General features: G+C 37.1%; 1 protein-coding gene across 2 annotated transcripts; it reads right to left on the bottom strand.

The window, feature by feature from the left end:
- Window positions 1–1,115: 1,115 nt before the first annotated feature.
- LOC149820751 (putative serine/threonine-protein kinase At1g54610) lies at window positions 1,116–14,966 on the bottom strand. Of its 2 annotated transcripts, XM_089982430.1 has the most exons (8): window positions 14,862–14,966; window positions 13,916–14,517; window positions 13,353–13,637; window positions 12,272–12,589; window positions 10,864–11,091; window positions 4,412–4,512; window positions 1,960–2,077; window positions 1,116–1,765 (listed from the first exon to the last, which is right to left on the bottom strand). In XM_089982430.1, the coding sequence occupies exons 2-8, from the start codon at window positions 14,276–14,278 to the stop codon at window positions 1,391–1,393; spliced, it is 1,788 nt and encodes a 595-aa protein (XP_089838556.1). In that variant the 5' UTR covers window positions 14,279–14,517; window positions 14,862–14,966; the 3' UTR covers window positions 1,116–1,390. The 2 variants fall into 2 exon arrangements, with proteins under 2 accessions (XP_089838556.1, XP_089838557.1); XM_089982431.1 differs by lacking the exon at window positions 14,862–14,966 and having other exon boundaries at window positions 13,916–14,723.
- Window positions 14,967–22,717: the final 7,751 nt, after the last annotated feature.

A 22,717-nucleotide genomic window follows, 5' to 3' on the forward strand; every position in this document is an offset into this window, starting at 1 on the left:
GAAGGTCCGATTAATACATGGACTCGAGTATAGCTTGTGAAATTTTTATACCAGACCCATACCTGACCTGAGTTCTGATTAAAACCCGCAATTTTTCAATGTAAAAATGATAAAAAAATATGGTTTTACCAGATATGGTCCGGGTCTGGTTCATGTAGTTCTTATCGGGTCCAGGTATGGTTTTTCTTATAGTGGACTCGATTGGACTCAGGTCTGGACCCGATACCATACCCAAAAACCTGGTCCAAGACTGGTTCCACCTGAGTCTGAACCATACCAGACCCGTTGACACCCCTAATCAAAACATCCCCAATATTTGTTACATATTAGTTTGAACAAGCGGCAGTTACGGAAACCACATAGCAGTAGTGTTCAAATGTGGCGGATCGAGGAAGACGAATTTGCAAAATTTGGCTGCCCCAAATCCAAACTTGACATGACTCCCTAATATATATTGGGATCCGAAACCCGACCCATTTGCATCCCTACATAGGGGTTCATCTGCATCTCTGTAACGCCATGCCATTCTTTTGGCACCACATTGTGTCCCAAATGCCAGTGGTCGCCGAGAATTCCTCACCCTTAATTGGTTGGGTCAACTTCAGGTTGGCTTGGGGCTCTGAAAAGAGTTGGGTATCTGTCCCATGTAACCAAATCTGCCCAAATAACTAGTTGCCCAATTGGGGTTTGAGTTTTGTCGGGTCAAGAAAATAAATCCCAAACCCAGCTCCATATACTTTAAGAAACTTATTTTCATAAAAAATACACATAAAATATACAGGTCAAGCCTGGTTGAGTCAGATATCTGACAAAAATCATATCCCAAACCTGACCTGCATATTACTCAAGTCGGGTTTGGGTCAACCCAAATAATATTCAGGCCAGCATTTTTGCGCCCATACCCAAGTAGTTGGATTGAAGTCGGACTGGGACACAGTACAAACCCGACCCGTTGACAGCCCTTCAACTTCAGATAGTGCTTGAGAATAAGAAAGAAATAAGATGGTGAACAAGGAGGAACACAATCACTATATATAGTACAGACCATACCATCACTCTAAATTGCACTAATTAAGCAATATATCCGAGTGTAAAGTACGCCATTAGACTAAGCATGACACCGTCAATGAATACTTATTGTATTTATTAAAAGCTTACATAGTTTTTACCACAAGGAAAAGAAAACAAATGTTAAATATACATATGGAAGCTACTTCCAGCCTAAATAAGGACTGCCATCCAACAGCAGAATGAAATTAAAATAAAACAAAATAAATATATGAGAAAAGACCATCCATCCTCTCAACCAAAATGAGACTTTCCCGGTCGGTCTGCAACCAACTTCAAGCTGCATCAAACATCTCACAAACTCAACCTCACACCCACATCGTTAGGAGGTTTCAGGGATGCTTTCCTTCCCTCTGGATCGAGAACCACCCTTGATTTTCCGAAGCTCTAATGAAACACTTGCAGCACCTGCAAGTTTTGGTGCTCGAACTGAGGTTCGAGGAGGAGCCATTCCGCTCTCACTATGGTTCTGGTTTTTGCGCCTCGGAGGTCCAAGGCCACCAGGATCAAGCAAAGGGCCAGACCACACTGAACCGGAGGGCTTCTGGTAGACGAATGTTGTCGAGGAAAATGTAGGATCAGGAGGATCAAATGCGGGCTCGCCATAAAACGAACCCAAAACAGCTCCATCCAGATGAGGTGGGGGAAACTTTTCGCTCTTGCTTTTGGCATTAGCATGACTGATCAAGCGTCGCCTCTGTTAATGATGGCACGTATAATGAATTATACAGCATACATAGAAAAGAAGGATCAAACTAGGCTAATTTCAGGCCCAGATTCCAGCACAAAAAAGCAAACACAAAGTTCAGCAAAAATAAGAGATCTTTCCTAAACTGCAGATAAAGTATTTTATAAGAAAAAGAACAAGGAACAAATAATCATCCGACATACGTCCAAGTTTGCTTGAAGCTCTGCATTTGCTTCTGGAGCAGGTACAGCCCTTGTAGTTCGTGTGCGAGTTTTCTTCGTGCCATCACCACCATTAGGCATTCCTCCACCAGCTCTCAACCTATTAAGGAACAAAGAGTTAAAGAGTAATCTGGACTACTGAAAAAGAAATTTTACTGAACATCAATTCCTTTAAGATACCTCCTCAGTTCTCAGTAAGGTCCAACCAACAGTGGGTTTTAACACATCAGCTAATCACTATCAGGGGTGTTCATGGTTGATATGCAATTCGAATGAGTAACTGAGTATATGACCAAATCGATTTTGAACTAGTATGATTGAATATTGTCTCCAACTCAGGTTGAAGAAGGAACGAACCACCACAATGAAATCTAAATGTACAGCTTTCAAAAAACAGATATCTAAATGTACATCGAGATAACCTAACTGAACCTGTATCATTACAAGATTCTGGTATCTTGGGTTTCCCTACGAAGTTTTAACTCAGAAAGCCCACAACACCAAACTCAAGTGCTAACTGGTCAGATTTGAAAGCCTACCAAAATCACCAAATTTAATGGGTACATATTGATTAGACAGACCCAAATCCGTACATTTGACTATGATACTAATCATCATTTTCAGTTAGTGAGGAACTCAAAGATATGTTATCTTATACACTTGATGCAATAAGCCCAAACAGATTGCACATAAAGATAATCCTGTAAAGTTCTTGAATAAGGGTCTGGTTCAGATCCACTCTGTATCTATCTTTACCAAGTATGAGAACAAATATCGGATCCACTTTCAGAAAAATGAACCACATGAGAACTTATGTTTGAAATGCATATTTAGATTTCACCGCACTAACATTTGGATACTAAAGGCAAGAATGCTCATTCCTTCAGTTTCCTTGTTTGGGTGATTAGGGAAAGGGAAATGTATGAAGTCAAATTTCCATTCTTCCCAAAAACAAGGACAAATATGGTGCCCTTAGGGAACACTTGTTACCATCTCCCTAGGTGGTAATAAGAATTTCAAGCAACTCTAATGAAGCATGGGACCCGCTAATCAAATAAGTTCCATCGTTTCTATTTTCTAGGAATCACTGTAAAGATGCCTATTTACCACCTAATTCCCCACTCAACCCTCCATCCAGAGGTGCAGTAGGTACCCAAACCCCAGATATGATGTGAATCCAAGTCCAAATGTCGGAGAATACTGACTGAATCAGATATGGTCAACTCTGAGTCACCAGAACTAAACCATTGACAGCCACAACACAAAGTTCCCACAGAAAAGATGAAAAAGTAAGAAGGTGAATGTAACCAAAAGATTACAGCAGAATTCAGTTATCTACGACAGAAATTCTAAAAGGGTTGGCTATTTTTAACTAAAAAACTTGCAAGCAAATAGACCTTAATAAGGCAATTTCGAAGAATTACAAAGTTAAATATATATGTTTTATACATTAGTATGTGTGCACATGAGTGTGTGTGTGTGTGTGCTAAAAAAATTGCAAGTAAAGAGACCTGAATCTAAGGCAATTTCAAAGAATTACAAAGTTAAATATATATGTTTTATACATTAGTATGTGTGCACATGAGTTTCGCACTATGAGAGAAATAATACCCGACTACTTTATTGTTTCAAAAGAGACCAACCTCAACAAAAAAAGTCAGCTGACATATGTACAGGTGTGACAGTGTTTTCCCCAAAAGTCTCCCTTCCCTTTAGTCTCCCCCTAAAATCTCCTTTCCCCTTTTGTCAATTGCCACAGCACTTCACACTTTGTACATGGCAGAAAGGAAATGTTGGCTTGGTGTTAGCTTTGAAAGTTTGCTTCACGAGAATCTTGTGATAATATCTTAGCATACAAAGTTGCTCATGACTACTCTTTGTGCGTCTGTGCAGCAGATGCCAAGGGATCCAGCCTAATTTGGATATCAAACAGACTGATTGTTGTTTATCTGAGTCCGGATCGGGTGCAATATGATTGATTGCACATAAATTTCTGCATTAAACACTCCATCACCCTCCATCAGGTCTTGGGTCCCACACCTGACGGGCCCTATCCCCAAGATGGAGGGTGATCAGGTGCTTAATGCACAAATATTTGTGCAATCATATTGCACCTGATCTTTTCACTGTTTATCTGGCCCACAAGCCTTTCCATATAAGACTAAGATCGGACCTGGTTTTGTATGCTATCCAGGTTCAGTAAAGGCTTTTGTCATCCATATCTAAATCCAACCACAAATCTTGACTAGACTAATCAAATTGTGTGGGACTCAGTAATGCATGCATCAGTGTGTGTGAATGCAAGGAGGGAGAGTGTGGTGTGTTTCTAAATATGAAATTATGCAGTACAGACCTAGTCGCATTGCTGTCAAAGCAAAAATGAATCTGGGTATCAAAGACAAGTGAGCTGCAATTAAAAGGTTTGCAGCAATACCTTTTAGCTGCCTCATCCCTCAACTTGGCGTCCATTTCTTTGCTTGGAGGATATTGCGGCAGACTTGATGGATCACATGCATATGGCTTTGTTGTGAAAAACTGAAAATTTTGAAGACGGATTATCATCAGAACAGCCATTCTCAATTAGCTGCTGGAACACATGACGAAATATTTGAAGAGAAGCAAACAAGATTCAAAAGATCTACAAACATGGACGGGACAGTCGCATCATCAGTCAAATTATAATAGAAGGTAAAACATGCAATATACAACAACAACAACAAAGCTTTCATCCCAAAACAATTGGGGTCGGCGATATGAACCAAAAAAGAAAATCATTCTGGGTCCTCCACATGAATCCTTCTCCTTCAATCATTTCTATCCAATGCCATGTCCTCGGTGAGGTTCAAAGCCTTCATATCCTTTCCTATCATCTCCATCCAAGTCTTCTTAGGCCTACCCCGACCTCTTTTAACTAATATATTTTGCCATTTTTCCATCCTTCTAACTGGAGCATCATTAGGCCTTCGCCGAATATGCCCAAACCACCATAAACGATTTTCTCTCATCTTATTTTCGATGGATGCAACGCCTACCTTCTTACGTATTTCCTCGTTTCGAATCTTATCTTTTATTGTATTTCCACACATCCATCGAAGCATACACATCTCAGCTACACTCATTTTTTGAATATGCTGTCTCTTTGCAGCCCAACATTCCGTACCATATAGTAAAGTGGGCCTAATTGTCGTCCTATAAAACATGTAATATACACATGTCCAAATTAGTCTCTGTCATATTAGACCTTGGACATCAGAACAAGGTCAGACATTCTTTAAGGGGTAGGTGTATCTTCAACCCAATATTACCAAAAAATCATAATATTTTATTGCACGAATCACATTTTCAGAAAAGTCACATACCATGAGTTCAAAAGAACATTTTGTGCACTTAATAGAACTAAATCAGGACATTTAAAGACACTTTCATGTAAAATCACCTCATTGATTAATACTGGCATATTATCTTAACAAAACCCCTTGTGGGGGGCTCACCGCACATTTGTATGGCTTGGAGAAGGCTACTTGGATAAATAGGACATAAAAGTATTACTTCTATCAAATAAAAAATGAAATACTATATATGGCCAGTCACCAGTGTTAAAATATGTGTACTCGTACACATATATGTATGTTGAAATATAATCCTTAAATGTACATGTATATATTTATATATATATAAAGATACGTATACATATATATGTATACGTATCTCTATTTATATATATATATATTTTCTCTTCCTAAAATACCCTCAAGGGTATTCTTGTAATTTGTCATTTTACGCATATTCCAATTGGAATATGCATGTAATTTTTCTTTTATTTTTTAGTTTCTTTTTTTTATTTTTTGTGGTGTGCGCCACCTAGGGAGGCTCCCCAAAGAGTCGTTGGGGAGCCCCCAACGGTCACAAATGTGAGCGTTGGGGGCTCCCAACGACTCCTTTGGGAGCCCCCTATGTGGCTCCTCTCTTGTGTTATAAATAGGGGTCTCCCCCTTTGTATTCTTTACTCCTTAGAGGAGCATTTGCTCCATTGTATTGGGTTTTTACCCTCTTCTTCCTTTTTCTTCAATGATATTCAACTTATGACTTTAAGTCATATTTTGCCCCTTTTGTGGGTTTATGTGTTAGCACATTATGTGCTTGTGTTGTTCCCTTTAGTGGGTATATTCGCACTTCATGTGCATGTGTATGGGTTCATTATTGAACCTAATGTATTCAATGTCACTTTCTAACATGGTATCAGAGCAAGGTCACGTTGGGGTTGTCCTTTGGTGCAACGGAAAGCGTGTTGCTCAAGAAATGGTGAAGTATTCATTGTTCTTCTCTTTTTTCTTAAGTTTCCGGTATGTATCTCTTTTCCTAACATATTATGCATTATGAAACTATTTTTCTTGCATATATTTTGTACATTTACTGTTTATGATAGTTGAATCATTTCTTTTCACATTTCGCGTGTTCGTATATTTTAAAATATCTCCTTTTAAATTTGGTAAACTTGTTTGTTGTCCAAATATATAATTCTTGTTTATATATTTATCGATTACTTATCACATATAATAGTAATTTATGTTTTTCAAAATTGTCTTCAATTATGAGAGATTTATGATTTTTACATAAGTATTTCATGATTGACCTATAAGTTAACTTTAAAAAAAAAATTATATATGATTTCTTGCTAAATTAATGATCTTTGCTTAAAAACTCGACTCTCATATAAAGCCTAATTTGTTTTGAGTTCCTCTCTTGTTTATGGATTTTAGTGCATTTTTTGTGAAAAAAAAATTGATAGAATTCTTGTATGAGAATCTTTCACATCTAAATCTTTGTTGTTTACCTTTTTATGAATCCTAAGTAGTTCTTGTTAATGATAACTATTTATGAGAAAGGCCTTTCAATGTTTTTGGATTATTTAAAGAATTTTGAAAAATTGTTTGTGATAAATATGTTGTATGAACCATTGTGTTCATCAGTAAAGATCTTTTAAAAGAACTTCTCGCACTATAGCGAATGCATAGTGTATCTATTGCATCTTTTGGTATAAAAGATTTCATTAATTTTGACTTTTCTTCTAATGATGCAACTTTATAAACTTGTTGGTTTGTATTTTTCCCATAAGGTTTCAAAACCTCTTGATTATATCTCTAAAGATGCCTACGTTGGCCGTAATATGGTCTTCTTTGTCTTAAATTGCATGTGTCAAGCATATAATTGCATAATTAAAGTTTGAGAGACTCAAGCATTGCTTTTTCTATGAAGTGCATGCTTGCTCACTTTTGTGTTTTTTTTTGTATTTTGTGCACATTTGTTTTTCAAATATTTGTGCTTGTATGCATTCTCGCTTTTCTATGAAATACATGCCTTAGTGCATGTTTGTTTACACCTTGGTGTGTATTTGTTCAAGTATTGTATGAGTGCCTTCGTGAACATCCATTGTGAAGCTTTTGTGCACATTTCTATTTGGGAAAATATAATGAATTTAGATATTGACTCTTTTGCTTAATCATTATAAAACATTATAAGTGCTTATAGCACTTTATACGTTTCCGCATATCTCATCACAATCAAAGAATATTAAAGCTTGTTGTATGGGATTTAATCTCAATTCTATAAATTTTCAAGTACTTTTTGAGTATTGTGTTATAGTTCTCTTTGGGAACCGTTACGGTTCTTGTGATTCCTTTGTTATAAGCTTGATTGTCTTGATTATCCCAAGATGATTTCTTTATGTCATTATGTTTGTTGCAAAAGTATTTTTGCCTTTTATGGCACTTATTTTATCCATCACAAGTTGTTATATGATGCATTAATCCTTTTATGGCCTTATTGTTATATTAGAGATGTTTGTTGAGGTAAGTTATAAGCACCTTGTGTTATGTCATTTTAGATTGTCCACTTGCCATATAAAGATGGTTGTTGAAGTGAGTTATGGGCACCTTGAGACTCTAAAATGATTTGTTATACGATCTCTAATTATGAGTGTGTCACTCATTTTTTCTCTTTTGGCCATTGATCTAGTAGATGCTCTCATTTATATGTAAATGTGATGGATATTTTAAACCTTAAATATTTTAAGGTATATTAAAATTAAGGTTTTTGAGATTATTGCTCAACCTTTTATTGTTTATGAATCTTATGAGTATGTTTGCACATTTGTGTTTTGTGCTTTTGTGCACAAGTGTTCTTGGTGTGTGTATATTCACACATTTATTCCAAAATATTATTGTTATGGGTATTCTTTTTGAAGAATATTGTTCTATTGATTCAAGGTTTTATTTATATGTTTGTCATTACAAGTTTTAGTGCCTCAAAAGTCTTCTCCTTTTATGCCCCTTATCTAAGTGTCATCATATGTAGACAAGACATATTATTACACCTTTGTGTGTTGGTAGCCCTTTGTTGGCTTTTTGTTCTCTTGGTCTAGTAGCTGAACACACTTGTCTTGAGTGTTATTATATGTAGACAAGGCACGTTGATTCACACCATGGTGTGTGATTTTAGCCTATGTTGACATTTGTGTCCTTATTCTAGTCGCTGAGATGTATACCCATGGTTGGCTTATTTCACTCATTTCAAGTGTCATCTTATGTAGACAAGAGACGTATTGTGTTTTAGCCCATGGTTGGCTTGATACTCTTGATCTAGTAGCTGAACATACTCGGTCTTGAGTGTATTTTTACGTAGACAAGAGATGCTTTTGGTCCATGTTGACGGGTATTCTCTTGTTCTTGTCGTTGATGCACTCATTTCAAGTATTATTACATGTAGACAAGAGGTTCTTTGGCACATCTTTGTGTGTGTCTTTGGCCTTTAATGACATTATATTTATTCTTGATCTAGTAACTTATATTTGATTTATGGGCTTTTAGAGGACTAATGAGGTAGTTGCTTGTAATGGATGAACTATTGTTGAAATTTATGAAATTTCATTCATATGTCGTTTTCTTTTAGATACAAGTGAATCATATATTTGATATGCATATTTTAAAATCAAATTAATATTTTTGGCCACTTTTGTATTTGATATGAAAAATGAGTTTTTTTGTCATTTGAGTGAGATTTTTCTAAATGTATAAGGTTCTCTACTCAAATAACACTCATTATTTTGCCTCCTAAATGGATTTAAAACCTTTTGAACTCTTGTGTTCATTTTGTCTAAAATATGTTTGGAGCATGTTCATTAATGATTTCGTTAAGTATTAATTTATTTTATGTTAGTATATGTGTATGCTCATTATGGCATTTTAGGCCCTCATTCAATAAAGTATGTTGCTTATGTCTCTTCGTAGGATTATTGTGGTGTCCTTTAGTGGACTATTTTGTTATTCCCCATTATGGGGTTGTGTTTGTCCAATGTTGGACCTTATGAATGCATTATGCATTCTTGCAATATGTTTCCGCTCACTCTTTAAACATGATATATGACTTTGAAACTTTGGATTTCTAAATTTTTTTCATGTTAAAGTAATTATCCTATCATGTGCTTCAAATTTCTATGCATAAGTTATAATTTTGCACCATGGTTTTACGGATGAGTCATCCGATATGATTTCAATTAACCTTGTTAGGAATGTTTCATTTGAGTAAAGAGTAAAGATATTTTTTACTTGTTCTTTGTTGCTATTCCACAGGATCTTGGACATAGGATAAAAAGAAGTACCCTGGATGGATCGGGGAATGTGTTCACCATTAGAAGGCAATTGGAAGAAGGCATTTACAAGTTTCAATAGCATCCTTACGGAAGCCTCTTGGAGTCATTGCGCCTTTTTTCAATCTTTTCATTTTCCCGCAAAGATTGAGGGGGGTGTTAAAATATGTGTACTCGTACACATATATGTATGTTGAAATATAATCCTTAAATGTACATGTATATATTTATATATATATAAAGATACGTATACATATATATATATGTATACGTTTCTCTATTTATATATATATTTTCTCTTCCTAAAATACCCTCAAGGGTATTCTTGTAATTTGTCATTTTACGCATATTCCAATTGGAATATGCATGTAATTTTTCTTTTATTTTTTAGTTTCTTTTTTTTATTTTTTGTGGTGTGCGCCACCTAGGGAGGCTCCCCAAAGAGTCGTTGGGGGCTCCCAACGACTCCTTTGGGAGCTCCCTATGTGGCTCCTCTCTTGTATTATAAATAGGGGTCTCCCCCTTTGTATTCTTTACTCCTTAGAGGAGCATTTGCTCCATTGTATTGGGTTTTTACCCTCTTCTTCCTTTTTCTTCAATGATATTCAACTTATGACTTTAAGTCATATTTTGCCCCTTTTGTGGGTTTATGTGTTAGCACATTATGTGCTTGTGTTGTTCCCTTTAGTGGGTATATTCGCACTTCATGTGCATGTGTATGGGTTCATTATTGAACCTAATGTATTCAATGTCACTTTCTAACAACCAGATAGTCTTCAATGAGGTGTTCCAAAAGAAATGTCTTATTAAGTACATGTTCTTTGAGGCCGTATAATTGCCATCATATAACAAGGTAAGATGATCTGTCAGTGGAATGTGGTAACCATCTCATCGCAGAAAGATCCAGAACTTCAAGTTTTCTTGCACAAAATGACATGTAGTTCTGTTGCCTGATCAAAAGATACATTTTCTTACTATGAGGTACCCATCTGTTATTTTGAAGTATTATCAGTTCAAAAGCCCCAACATACATATCCATGCTGCAACAATAACGTCTATGTACCATACAAGTTACTCAAGCTGCCCAATAAAATTCATCACTGGAGGCAATCCCTAGGCATATCAGATTTTACTACAACTTTTCTTTTACTATCCCTTTTTTCAGTTTGTCTTTACCTATACAAAAAAAAAATGTTCAAGATCAATCATGAACTCATGAAGCAACGAAATAAAACAATCACCTCACTATTTAAAGCCACAGTGGCAGTGCCACGCTCAGCTGGGTCAATTGCAAGAAGCATCTCAATGAGTGGTAATGAGGACGGTGGAAAATCTTTGAAGGTCTCAGCAATGCATCGTTTATATGGCTGCTGAGGCTTAAATATGGTTGCATGTGGTAGCTTTGACTTCTTCCAGTACTCCTCTGAAGGGGAGCCACAAAGCTTAAAAATTTTGTGCAGCTGCTCAACCTGAAAAAGCAACATGGCCAAACAAAATATTGATGACGGCCAAATGAAAAGGGTAAATACTAAATAGTGTATAAACTATAAATTTGGTTTCACAACCTTTTAAAATAACATATTGTCAGTAGCAACTAGTAATGCACCAATCAATGTATAAAACTTGAGACATTATAGCTGAAAGAGATGCCAAACTATAAAAGTTACGAGTTAGACAATCACTAAGCTGGGTTATAATTTCTATAATACAAAATTGAATAGCAGTATCAAGCTTCCAACATAAATGTAAAAATACTTTAATGAATTTAAGTTTTTGTTTTCCTTCAGAGTTCAAGATGAGTACTATTAGAACTGACACTATATTATGCCTAGCAATGACACAATTAGGTTGTAAGAGCACAAGCCATCATCTGTTACTGTAGATGGCTATATAAAGTTGTCGAGGTGTAACCATATAGCAATAGTGATATCAGCAAGATGGTTGAGATTGCTAAAAATAAAAACATAGATAAATACAAATTCAAGTTATAAAAATAAGTTGTTAGATTTTTAGCAATTTAAGCAACAACATAGTTCACGAACCAACATATATAAGTTCTGCCCTGCAGATGACAATAGGGCTGTCGATGGGTCAGCTCGGGTCAGGGTTGATCTGGATCCGCCCATATAACTAATAACTGGTTCAGGTTTGGGTTTTGTCGGCTCATGAGGATAGAAACCCGAACCCAGACCTGAATAATTTTAGAAATATATATATATATATATATATATATATATATATATATATATATATATATATATATAATACTCGGGGCGGGGTGGGTACTCGGAAAAAATCATGACCCAAACCCAGCCTGCATATTGCTCAGGTCAGGTTCAGTTGACCCAACCCATACACGAGAATTCAGGTTGGGTCAGGTCAGGTACTCGATACAAACTGGATCCTTTGACACCCTAGATGACAACACATGAGTTCACCAGTTCATGATTTCTTTGCAACAATCAACTTCACTAGGCTGATCAACTTATGTTTATCATCAGATGTATTCAGGATAATGTGAGATAAATTGAATATTGACTTGGTTCATGAGAAGTTTTGGAAGACCCCAAATCATCTGCACAGCAAGAAACATGCACCAGGGCAGGGATGATATTTATGAGGTCCCAAAGTTGATGAAAAAAAAGCTACCTCTGTGCGTCCAGGCATAATAGGCTTCCCTGCCAACAACTCTGCCACAATACAGCCTGCACTCCAAAGATCAACACCTACTCCATAATCAGTTGCTCCTAGAAGAAGTTCTGCTGGACGATACCATAGTGTAACTACTCGACTAGTCATGGGATGCTTGTAGTTAGGATCAAAGAAGCACGCTAATCCAAAATCAGCAATTTTTAGGACTCCTGCATTGTCAAGGAGAAGATTTGAACCCTTAATGTCACGATGCAGGACACCTCTGTTGTGACAATGCTCAAGCCCAGACAACAGTTGATGCATATAGCATTTGACCTGTCAAATTGAGAACCACTCAAAAAAAGAGCCAGCTGACATTGCAGTACATGAGTACATAAGGACAAGCAACACGTCAGGATGAAAATGGTGGAGAAAAACCAACATCCTTATAGACAGTACCTACAATGTGCTGTAGATGAACAAAGAGCTCACATGGATGCAAAGTTGAATACACCAAACTCGGTCTCTCCAAACTCATCAAATGCATACAAAAATAAATCTTATGTGACAGCATAAACATATAATTCCAATGATACTAACAGATAGAAACAAAAGAGCATGTGAAAGCTATTTATAACATGGTGCAGCAAATTTTCAACCATCAACCTCTAACAGCAGCTTGGAATGCTAATCATTATGATAGTGCAGGTATGATCAATTGCTATTTGCATGTGTGCGTGTGTGCAAAAAAGAGATAAACACTCTGTGTATGTGCGGGCATGTGTGTGGTCACAAAGAAAACAAATATACAAAGACATAAAGGTGCCACTCTTTTCAGAATATAGTAGAAGATTAAGAGGATATACTGGATAATTTTGCAAAAAACAACTCCTCGATTGGCAAAAGACTCAGAATACGGGAATGAAAGTATGTTTCATTTAACTGCTTCAGATTCATGCAATCAAATGCCACATCAAAATACAGTCAGCAATACATGGCTGTGCAGTTTGATAAAATTATGAAGAAATGTACCAATGAAGACTTATGCGTACATTGGGAAAATCAGAAAAATGAAAGGAGAAGAACTTCGAGGAGTTACCTGAGGCTCTGTAAACTTGATTCCAGGGGCAGCTGCAAGCCCTGCTAAGTCATGTTCCATGTATTCGAATACAAGGTATAAACTACAGGACATCCTTGATGTGACTAAACCCTCTAGTTTCACTACATTAGGATGGTCCAGCTTCCGCAGGATGAGAATTTCCCTGGCCATAAATTTCACGCTTTCAGGCTCTAAATTATCAAACCGTACTTTCTTCAGTGCAACTATATTTCCAGTCAAACAATCGCGAGCTTTATAGACGTTGCTGTATGTTCCTTGCCCAATCTGTAAGATTTGCAAGAAAAGCATCAAGAAATAGCCCCAGAAACAAAAGTCAAGCGACGACAATACCCAATTAAAACTGACACAATTACACAAACGAGAAGTAGGATTTCTCTAACCAATAGAGATGTGATGTTGCAGCATTTAGAAGAGTAGATGTACGATTAGTTAGAAAGGAATCATGCCCATATAAGATCTAACCAGATGACCGCAACCAACAATTCTCACAATTCAAATAATTCAGGATCCTGAAATGAAGGGAAAAAATTGAGAACACTCACTTTATCAATCTTTTCAAAGGTGTCAGCCCGGCGAGGAGTCCAACCATTGATAGCTTCCCCAGCCACAGCAGAAAGCCATGGTGGCCATCCGGCTGCAACCTGCTCACCATGAATGTGTTTGGGGGGATTGCTCCGCCTCGGGTCCGGCCTCGCTCTCCTCCTCTCCTTCACATTCGCCCCCTGAGCTGCCACACCATCAAGCTTCTTCTCCTCCTTCCTCTCCCCATTCTGCACATCGACGCTCTCGGTCTTAGATACCGATACCTTAGGCTTTCTTCCTGACGCAACATACAGCTTCCTCTCCTTTACCCGCTCCTCCACCACGGCCTCCGCCGGAGCATCCTTGCCATGTACACACCCCATCCCTCATCAACGATATCCTCCGAGACGGCAAACACCCTCCTCAACGCCCAATTCCCAACCACGAACCATCATCCCACCAACAGAGACCTTCATACAGCTCTTCCTCAGATCAACCAGCAGCCAAAGGAGATCTCCGCCCGAGTTCCTTGTTTCTTCCTCTACGATTTCCCACTCAATTTCGACACTACCAGATACCAACCATCGTGAATTTCCTCTCGGTATCAATAACTAAACTAATTCTGTACAAAAGAAAACCCTAAATCAAATCACTCTCTCGAGAAACGAAAGCACGAGAATCAAAACCACGATCACTACGAAAACAACTCCTTGATTCCCAAAAATCCCCCGATCTCACTATCCCCGAAAAAAACCCTAATTCAAAACGCAACCCCCAAGAACCAAACGAGTAACTCCAAAACCCTAATTTCGACCCAATAAAAAAACCCAAAAAAAAACGATTTCCCTGAGCTGCAAAGAGTCTATAACCACTCAGAAGAGAATTATCACAAACCCCCAGAAACCAAAAACCCTAAAAAAGAAATAGCAGAAAAGATCAGCAAAAGAAGAGAATTTTTTTACTTACTTTCGGGAGAACTCTTCCGATCAAATGGAGTGGAGGAAGAAGCAATCTCTCTCTCTCTCTCTCTCTCTGCGTCGCTTCATTCAAAGAAGAAAAGGACTCCCCACAACAGAAACGCCACGGCACCTCCGAAATCATAATTTATTAACATCCAGATCTTGATTTTTGGGATTTAGGAACTTGAAAATTCTCGTTTTACCACCGCGAAGCTTCGTGAGTTTTTTCATTCGTCAAACCTTGGGATTTTCAATGACGAAAATACCCTTAAGTCCTGTCGATTGGGTCCACTGTGGGGTCCAGAGCGAAGTTCAGTTGGGGTTGGTGTCAACGGTGCTGAAGGTTGAAACTTAGCTTGAAAGTTGTTGGAAGATCAACGACTCCGTTTAACTAAACCTCGTTGAGTCAAAGTCTTTAGGTTGTGTTCAAATGTAGGATTTGGATTAGTTATAGTCAATTGAACTAAAATGTGACTTAGTCCTCCCCAGGGTCAGCTCGAGCCGAGTTTGACAAAGTAATCAAAACGAGGTTCCTAGCACCAATCTTAGCTCGAAATTAGTTGGATACAGACCATGTTCAAGCAAAAACTACCAAATATAGAGCCATAAATGGAAACACTGGCTTTAAGTTTGTTTGGCATTTCATCAATGAATTAATTGACTACATGTTTCAAATTAAGAATCCTAATGTGTAAAACTCTTAAGTTTTTATATATAAAAGCAAAACTAAGCATGTATCTTAAACCTAATACTAATAGTTCATTATCTTCTAATGAATCTTTACATTGTAATACTTCATATAAAAGTATTCAACTCTACATATTAAGGGGACTCATAATGGATTAACAATTTTTTTCGCTTCCATGATTCTCGGCATGAAATAAAAAAGAAATGCAAAAATGAGGTTGATCCGTTGAAACCGTATCTAAATGCAGCTTAAATGAAAGCAATGTAGTGTTTGTTTAATCACGATTAGTTGAAATAAGAGCTTGATTTGGAAGGGAAGTGGGGTAGACTTGGACTCAACGGTCAACCGTAGCAGTTGGCTAGAGCTGAAGTGTATTTTGGTCATTCAATGAGGGCAATTATGTCAATAAGGTTCGTGACGTGGCCGTGATTGCCGCGACTTTTCTTTTTTAAGTCCAACTCGGTCGCCAAGTCAACACCAACCCCTAAGCACAATAACTTTCCTTTCGCTTTAAAACCACGTGGCTTGCTGACGTGGATTCAGCTGGAACCGCACCACATGGTCGATTGCTATTGGTCCAACTTGTTTATGAAAAAGGATAAAAAATGATCATTTTGCTTCTATTGACGTAATTGCCCTCCACAGATCTAAAAATTCCAAATAAAACGCTTTTATCACACTTTCCAATTTCCACTACTTTTTTTTCAGCTCCTCTTTCGTAGCGTAAACGGGTCGGACCTCCGTAGATTTGGATACAGATCAAACTTTGAGGTGCTGGTACCAGGTCAGATCGGACCCTCTATTAATTCTATAAGGATTACATAAACCAGACGCGGTGAAAGAGTACATTTTTATGTGTTTTACATTAAAAAATTGTAAACCCTAACTAAAATTTAGGTCAAAACTTGATGAAATTTCACAAAATATATTGGCTTCATATATTAATTGGACACATTAGGTCTAACATGATTTTTAATTGGACATCCTTCTTTATCATCAAAATCACACCCTATAGGTAAGATTTCTCGTCTCGATCAAACTTAGACTTTTTTTTATGAGGAGGAACCCTTGTCGAAGCGAGGAAAACCCGGGGTGGAGCCCCACAACCACCCTGTCTTATGTGATCCATCTCTGAAAGCTGAGGATACATCCCTTAATCATCCAGACTTACCTGTCTAGATTGCCCTTAATCATTATTATCAACAATTCTTTTCCCAACTACATATATAGGGTCAACTTTACAAGTCATGTTTTAGGGGTGTCAACGGTCCGGTTTTCGTTCATATGAAACCAGACTTGGACCACATTTTTGGTTATAGTGTGGGGTTCAGACTTGGGTTTAATCGGGTCTACTATAAGAAAAACCATATCCAATCCGATAAGAACTACATGAACCAGACCCAGACCATACCTAGTAAAATAATATTTTTTTTTAACATTTTTGCATTGAAAAATTGTGGGTCTTAATTGAAACTCAGGTCACGTTAGGGTTTGGTATAAAATTTCACAAACTATACCTAGGTTCATCTATTAATGGGACCTTCGGGTCTGGACCAGGGTCTTAATCTGGTCTTCTTATTTGTCACGGACCATATAGGGATTGGTCCTAGTAAACCAGACCCGTCGACACCCCTAGTCTTGTTCCACTGTTCCTTTCTTTTAGTGTAACAACTTTAGACAAATTACCATTCTTGGAATCATCCCCTCAATGTTATATACAAGTTTTCATTGGTCTTTCTTTTTTTTTAAATGCATTCTCCTTTCATTATGCCAACATTTATTCATAGTTTTGTGATAAGTCTTTGTATAGCATGTTCAAATCATCTTAAGCAACATTTTACAAAAAATTTTAATTGGTCTTTAATACTGTCTCCTTAGAATTGTATATATAAACTATTTTTTTTACCAGTCAGTTTGAAAAATAAATACCCCTACAATTACAAAAGTTTTCTCAGTGAATCATTCTCACCTTTTAAAACTACAAATATGGAACTTGATTTTTGAGATATATTCTTGTTGGTCATTGCGGTTGAAGGGAAAGTTTTATAGGACGACTATTAGGCCCGCTTTACTATATGGTACGGAATGTTGGGCTGCCAAGAGACATCATATTCAAAAAATGAGTGTAGCTGAAGTGCGTATGCTGAGATGGATGTGTGGAAATACAATAAAAGATAAGATTCCAGAACGAGGAGATACGTAAGAAGGTAGGCGTTGCACCCATTGAAAATAAGATGAGAGAGAATCGTTTACGGTGGTTTGGACATATTCGGCGAAGGCCTAATGATGCTCCAGTTAGAAGGATGAAGAAATGGGAAAATATATTAGTTAAAAGAGGTCGGGGTAGGCCTATGAAGACATGGATGGAGGTGATAGGAAAGGATATGAATGCTTTGGACCTCACCGAGGACATGGCATTGGATATAAATTATTGGAAGAAAAGGATTCATGTGGAAGACCCAGAATGATTTTCTTTTTTGGTTCATATCGCTAACCCCAAGTTTTGGGATGAAGGCGTAGTTGTTGTTGTTGTATTCTTGTTGGGCATTGTAAAGTTACTTTAATTGTAGATAGACTAGCCTATCAGCCCATCCAATGAATTAGATGAAAAAGGTAAACTTTAATCATTTTTATTAAGATGAAGAATAAAAACAACCAAAACCATGAACATGTACATGCCAAGCTATATTTAATTTAGAATTTTATATTCTTAGAAATAAAAATATTCTATTAATAAGGATGAAATTAGAACAAATGATTAAGAAGAGAAACAGTAAAATGGCTTGACTAAAAGTAATCATGTTTAAATCAAGTCTCACCCTCAAATGCTTTCATATATATATATATATATATATATATATATATATATATATATATATATATATATATATATATATATATATATATATATATATATATATATATATATATAGAGAGAGAGAGAGGTTAGTTTTAAATTTTAATTTCAATTAGTTAAAAAGTGTACATTAAAATAAATCGGCCAAGCAATAAGGGATTAGGCAACTTTGGCTAGAAAATAAGAAAAAAGGATGAAAATGAAATACATACCTTTAGAAATTTTATTTAATAGCATACCATAATTAAATGAGTAAAAAAAAAACATTGGTAGAAACAGTCAGGCATGAACAAAAATTTTATACAAAACAAAAAAAGGGGACAATGAGTAGGTATGGCACTGGACCAAGCGGGGGTGGGGGACAAGGTTTCCACCCCACCCCATCTCAAAATCTTACCTTTTATCCCTGCACGGGTTTTGATTTTACCCTCCATCTCCGCATCTATCTTTGTTCCATGTCCTTCATCCCCGGTCCAAACGAAGCAAGGTGGGGCAGGGCCTGTTCTCTAAAGAAGGATTGAGGATGGGGCAAGGTGGGGATTGAGGATGAAAACGGGGTGGGGCGAGAGAAAACATAAGTTCTTCCCTGCCTCCATCTCTGCATGGGTTTTGATTTTAACCTCCATACCTGCCTCCATTCCCATTTCATGTCCTCCGTCCTCAGTCCAAACTGAGTGAGGCAGGGCCCATTTACCCCGTTCCTCTGCCATTCCTAACAATGAAGGAACAAATGTTAAAACTTCAAAAATATCACCTAGAATATGATGTCAATTATACAAATCATAAATTGGTTCTCAAAAAAATGTATACAGATAGTAAATGCTAAAACCCTAGGTCTTCCTTTTGCCTATAAGGAAGTAGGCCCAGCTTTGACATTGCAGTAAAGGGCATGCACCCCCGTGGGTTTCAAACTCCTGATTGTTGGACATTATGGGTTATTGTCTTAAGGTAAATGTGTGTCCTGGACCCATTTTGGACTGGGTCTAATTCGGGTCCATTTCGGACCGGGTCTAACCCGGGTCTGTTTCGGATCGGATCTGACTCGGTCCATTTTGGATTGGGTCTAACCCGGGTCCTGCTCGAACCGGGTACGACCCGTATCAAGTATGGGTCGGGTCAGAATCGAATCCCATTTAAACTGGGTTGGATCCATGTTAAGCAGGATCCGAACACTATTTAGACTGAATCGGATCAGGAACCTGATTTGGCCTCTTTTGAAACCGGTTCTGAGCCATTTTTTACCAGTTCTTTCCAGTTTTTCACCGGTTTCGAGATGCTAAGACCCTGTTCTCATGGATTCATGAAGATACAGGGATTTTGGCATACGGTTATAGGGTTTTATGAACTTTTATTCATATTTAGTATCAGTTCATAAGGTTTAGAACCGGTTTGAACCCTTTAATGACCGGTTTGGGGCGGTTTCAGACCGGTTCAAAGTATTTTTAGACCGGTTCCTACTTGAGGACTCTGGGTTTTACCCATATGAGCATGCTTTTGTTATTTTTCATGCTTCATAAAGTATTTATTTTAAATAATGCATGACTTATGCATGTTAATTCATGTATTTTGCGTTGGTTAAGTTATGCATGATGATTTTAAGCATGAATTGTAACTAAATTCATGAAAATTAGTTTATGTATATTAGTTGAAGCATAAACTTATATTATATCATGAATATACATGCATTAAAATGTGTGCATGGGCGTGCTCCATAATACGAATAAGATTTTCAGTAAAAGATCTTGATTGACCGATTCTTGTAATCGCCAAAGTGATCTGAGTCATGTTAATTAAGGATTCTTTGGACCGTATTAAGATTCGTTATTATAATTGTGTGTGAATTTATGAAACATCGATTCTACCCAACGGTAGGTCGTTGTGTTCCAAATTTACACAGGGTGTGATAGTAGATGTGCATTCCAGCCCATGAAGCATGTTTGTACCCAAAGGTGCAGTGTTGAATTGCCTCTAGTTACATGATCTGCTAATTTCACCAAGTGAAGTCAATTCCTTGAGAATTGAAGAGACGGAGCAACTATGAGTATTGTCATTTTCACCAAAGTAGAACGATAATGGCTCAACTATGCTTGTCTCAGAAAATGTGAAAATAAAGGATCTCACTTTTACCTTTTCAACACGAGTCTTGTCTGAGCAATAATAGTAATGTCTTTCCATTTTCATTCCTTATTTTATCAGGTTCCTTCCTCATCGATGGTTCTAGTAATATCCCCATTTTAGACGGATCAAATTTTTCTGATTGAAAAGAAATCGTATTATTCACTTTGGGCTATATGGATTTAGATCTGGCCCTTAGAATTGACGAACCTCCCATTCTTACAGAGCAGAGCACAACCGATCAGAAGGTTGCCTCTGAAAAGTGAGAGCGCTCGAACAGACTTAGCTAGTTGCTTTTGCAATCTCGGGTGGCTAAGAATATTCAATGTGTCATTCCTCACTATGAGACAATGAAGGAATTTTTGGGAGTCATTGAGGCTCAGTTCATCACTTCTAATAAGACAAGGGCCAGTACGCTCATGTCCAAATTAGTGTCTACGAAATATGTTGGTGACAGTCACATCCGACAGCACATTTTGGAATTGAGGAATATTGTGACTCAACTGAATGACATGAAGTTCACCATCTCTGACTCCTTCTTAGTCCATCTGATCTTAACCTCATTACCTACTGAGTATGGACCCTTTAAAATCTTCTACAACACACATAATGATGAGTGGTCTTTTAATAACGTATTGGTCAAGTGTGTTGAGGAAGAGGAGAAATTGAAGGGTGAGAGAGTGCCAAGTGTACATATGGCCTCTCATAAGGATAAACAGATGTCGAGACCAAAGAAAAGCTCATTAAAAAAGAATAATCAGAAGAAAGCCACTGGGGAGAGTTCAAACTCTCAGGCGAAAGCTAAATCCTAGTTAGAAGGCTCTTCTATAAAGTGTTTCTTCTGCAATAAGAAGGTGAACTGTTTGAAGTACAAGAAGTGACTCAAAAATAAATATAATAAGTCATTTGTTTCTCATGAATGCAATCTAATTCATGTTTCATTGCATAGTTGGTGGATTGATTCTGGTGTCACGGTGCACATTGTCAACTCTTTGCAGGCATTTCTGAACAAAAGGGAACAAATGAAGCATAAAAGAAACATCTTTTGAGGAAATAAGATGTGCTCGCATGTCAAGAGAGTTGGGACCTGCAGAATTATGTTGGAGTCGGGATTTATATTGGATTTGGTCGATACATTTTATGTTTCATCTTATAGTCGGAACCTAGTTTCAATTTCAAAACTTGATAAGTTTGGTTTTGCTTTTAATTTTGAAAAATCTGAACTTATTATTATGAAAAATTCAATGAATATAGGTTCTGCATATATGTGTGATGGTTTGTATTGATTAAGAACCAAATTTCAAATTTGAGAATCTCACTTCATTGAGAACACAATGATTGGAAATAAACGTGGCCTAATGGATGATCAATCCTATTTTCTTTGGCATCGGAGGTTAGGTCATATCTCGAAAGAGAGAGTCCAAAGACTCGTGAAAGAGGGAATCCTCGGATCCCTTGATTTTACGAATATAGAGTCATGTGTTAACTGCATAAAGGCTAAGCAGTCTAACACATATAAGAAAGATGTCAAACGCAACAATAAAAAGTTAGAAATAGTACATACGAATGTATGTGACCCTTTTTCATCGTGTTATACGGGTGAAAAATATTTTGTCACCTTTATAGACGATTACTCACGGTATATGTATCTCTACTTATTATCTGAAAAATCAGAGGTCTTTCAAGTTTTTAAGGACTTCAAGAAAGAAGTAGAGAAACAAACCGGTGAAGTTATTAAGGTTGTTAGGCCTGATAGAGGTGGCAAATATTATGGTTGTTTCTCTGAGATGGGACAAAAGGAAGGTCCATTAGTGTGGTTTCTAAAAGCAAAAGGCATTGTACCTCAGTATATCATGCCTGGTAGTGCTTACCAGAATGGTGTAGCTGAAAGGAGAAACCGTACGCTTAAAGAAATGGTTCGAGCAATGTTGAATTACTCAAACCTCCCTTTGACCTTGTGGGTGAACCTCTTAGAACAACAGTGCATATTCTGAATAAGATTCCTACGAAGGTTGTTCAAAAGACTCCTTACGAGTTATGAATAGGTAAAAAACCTTCTTTATCATATATGCACATATGTGGATGTTCAGCAAAAGCTAAATTGTATAACCCACATATAAAAGCTTTTGATCCTAGGACAACTAATGGTTTCTTCATTGGTTATCCAGAAAGATTGAAAGGCTTTAGGTTTTATTGTTCATCT

This window comes from Nuphar pumila, chromosome 12 (genome assembly GCF_984573655.1).
Source record: "Nuphar pumila chromosome 12, dmNupPumi1.hap1.1, whole genome shotgun sequence".
Classification (NCBI taxonomy): Eukaryota; Viridiplantae; Streptophyta; class Magnoliopsida; order Nymphaeales; family Nymphaeaceae; genus Nuphar; species Nuphar pumila.

Excerpts from the sequence above, each read along its gene's own strand:
- LOC149820751 (XM_089982430.1), bottom strand. The coding sequence starts at position 14,278 with ATGGGGTGTGTACATGGCAAGGATGCTCCGGCGGAGGCCGTGGTGGAG. Across the intron at positions 13,638-13,915 it reads CCTTTGAAAAGATTGATAAA|ATTGGGCAAGGAACATACAG; the intron begins GTGAGTGTTCTC and ends CAAATCTTACAG. Across the intron at positions 4,513-10,863 it reads CTGTGGCTTTAAATAGTGAG|TTTTTCACAACAAAGCCATA; the intron begins GTGATTGTTTTA and ends CAAAATTTTCAG.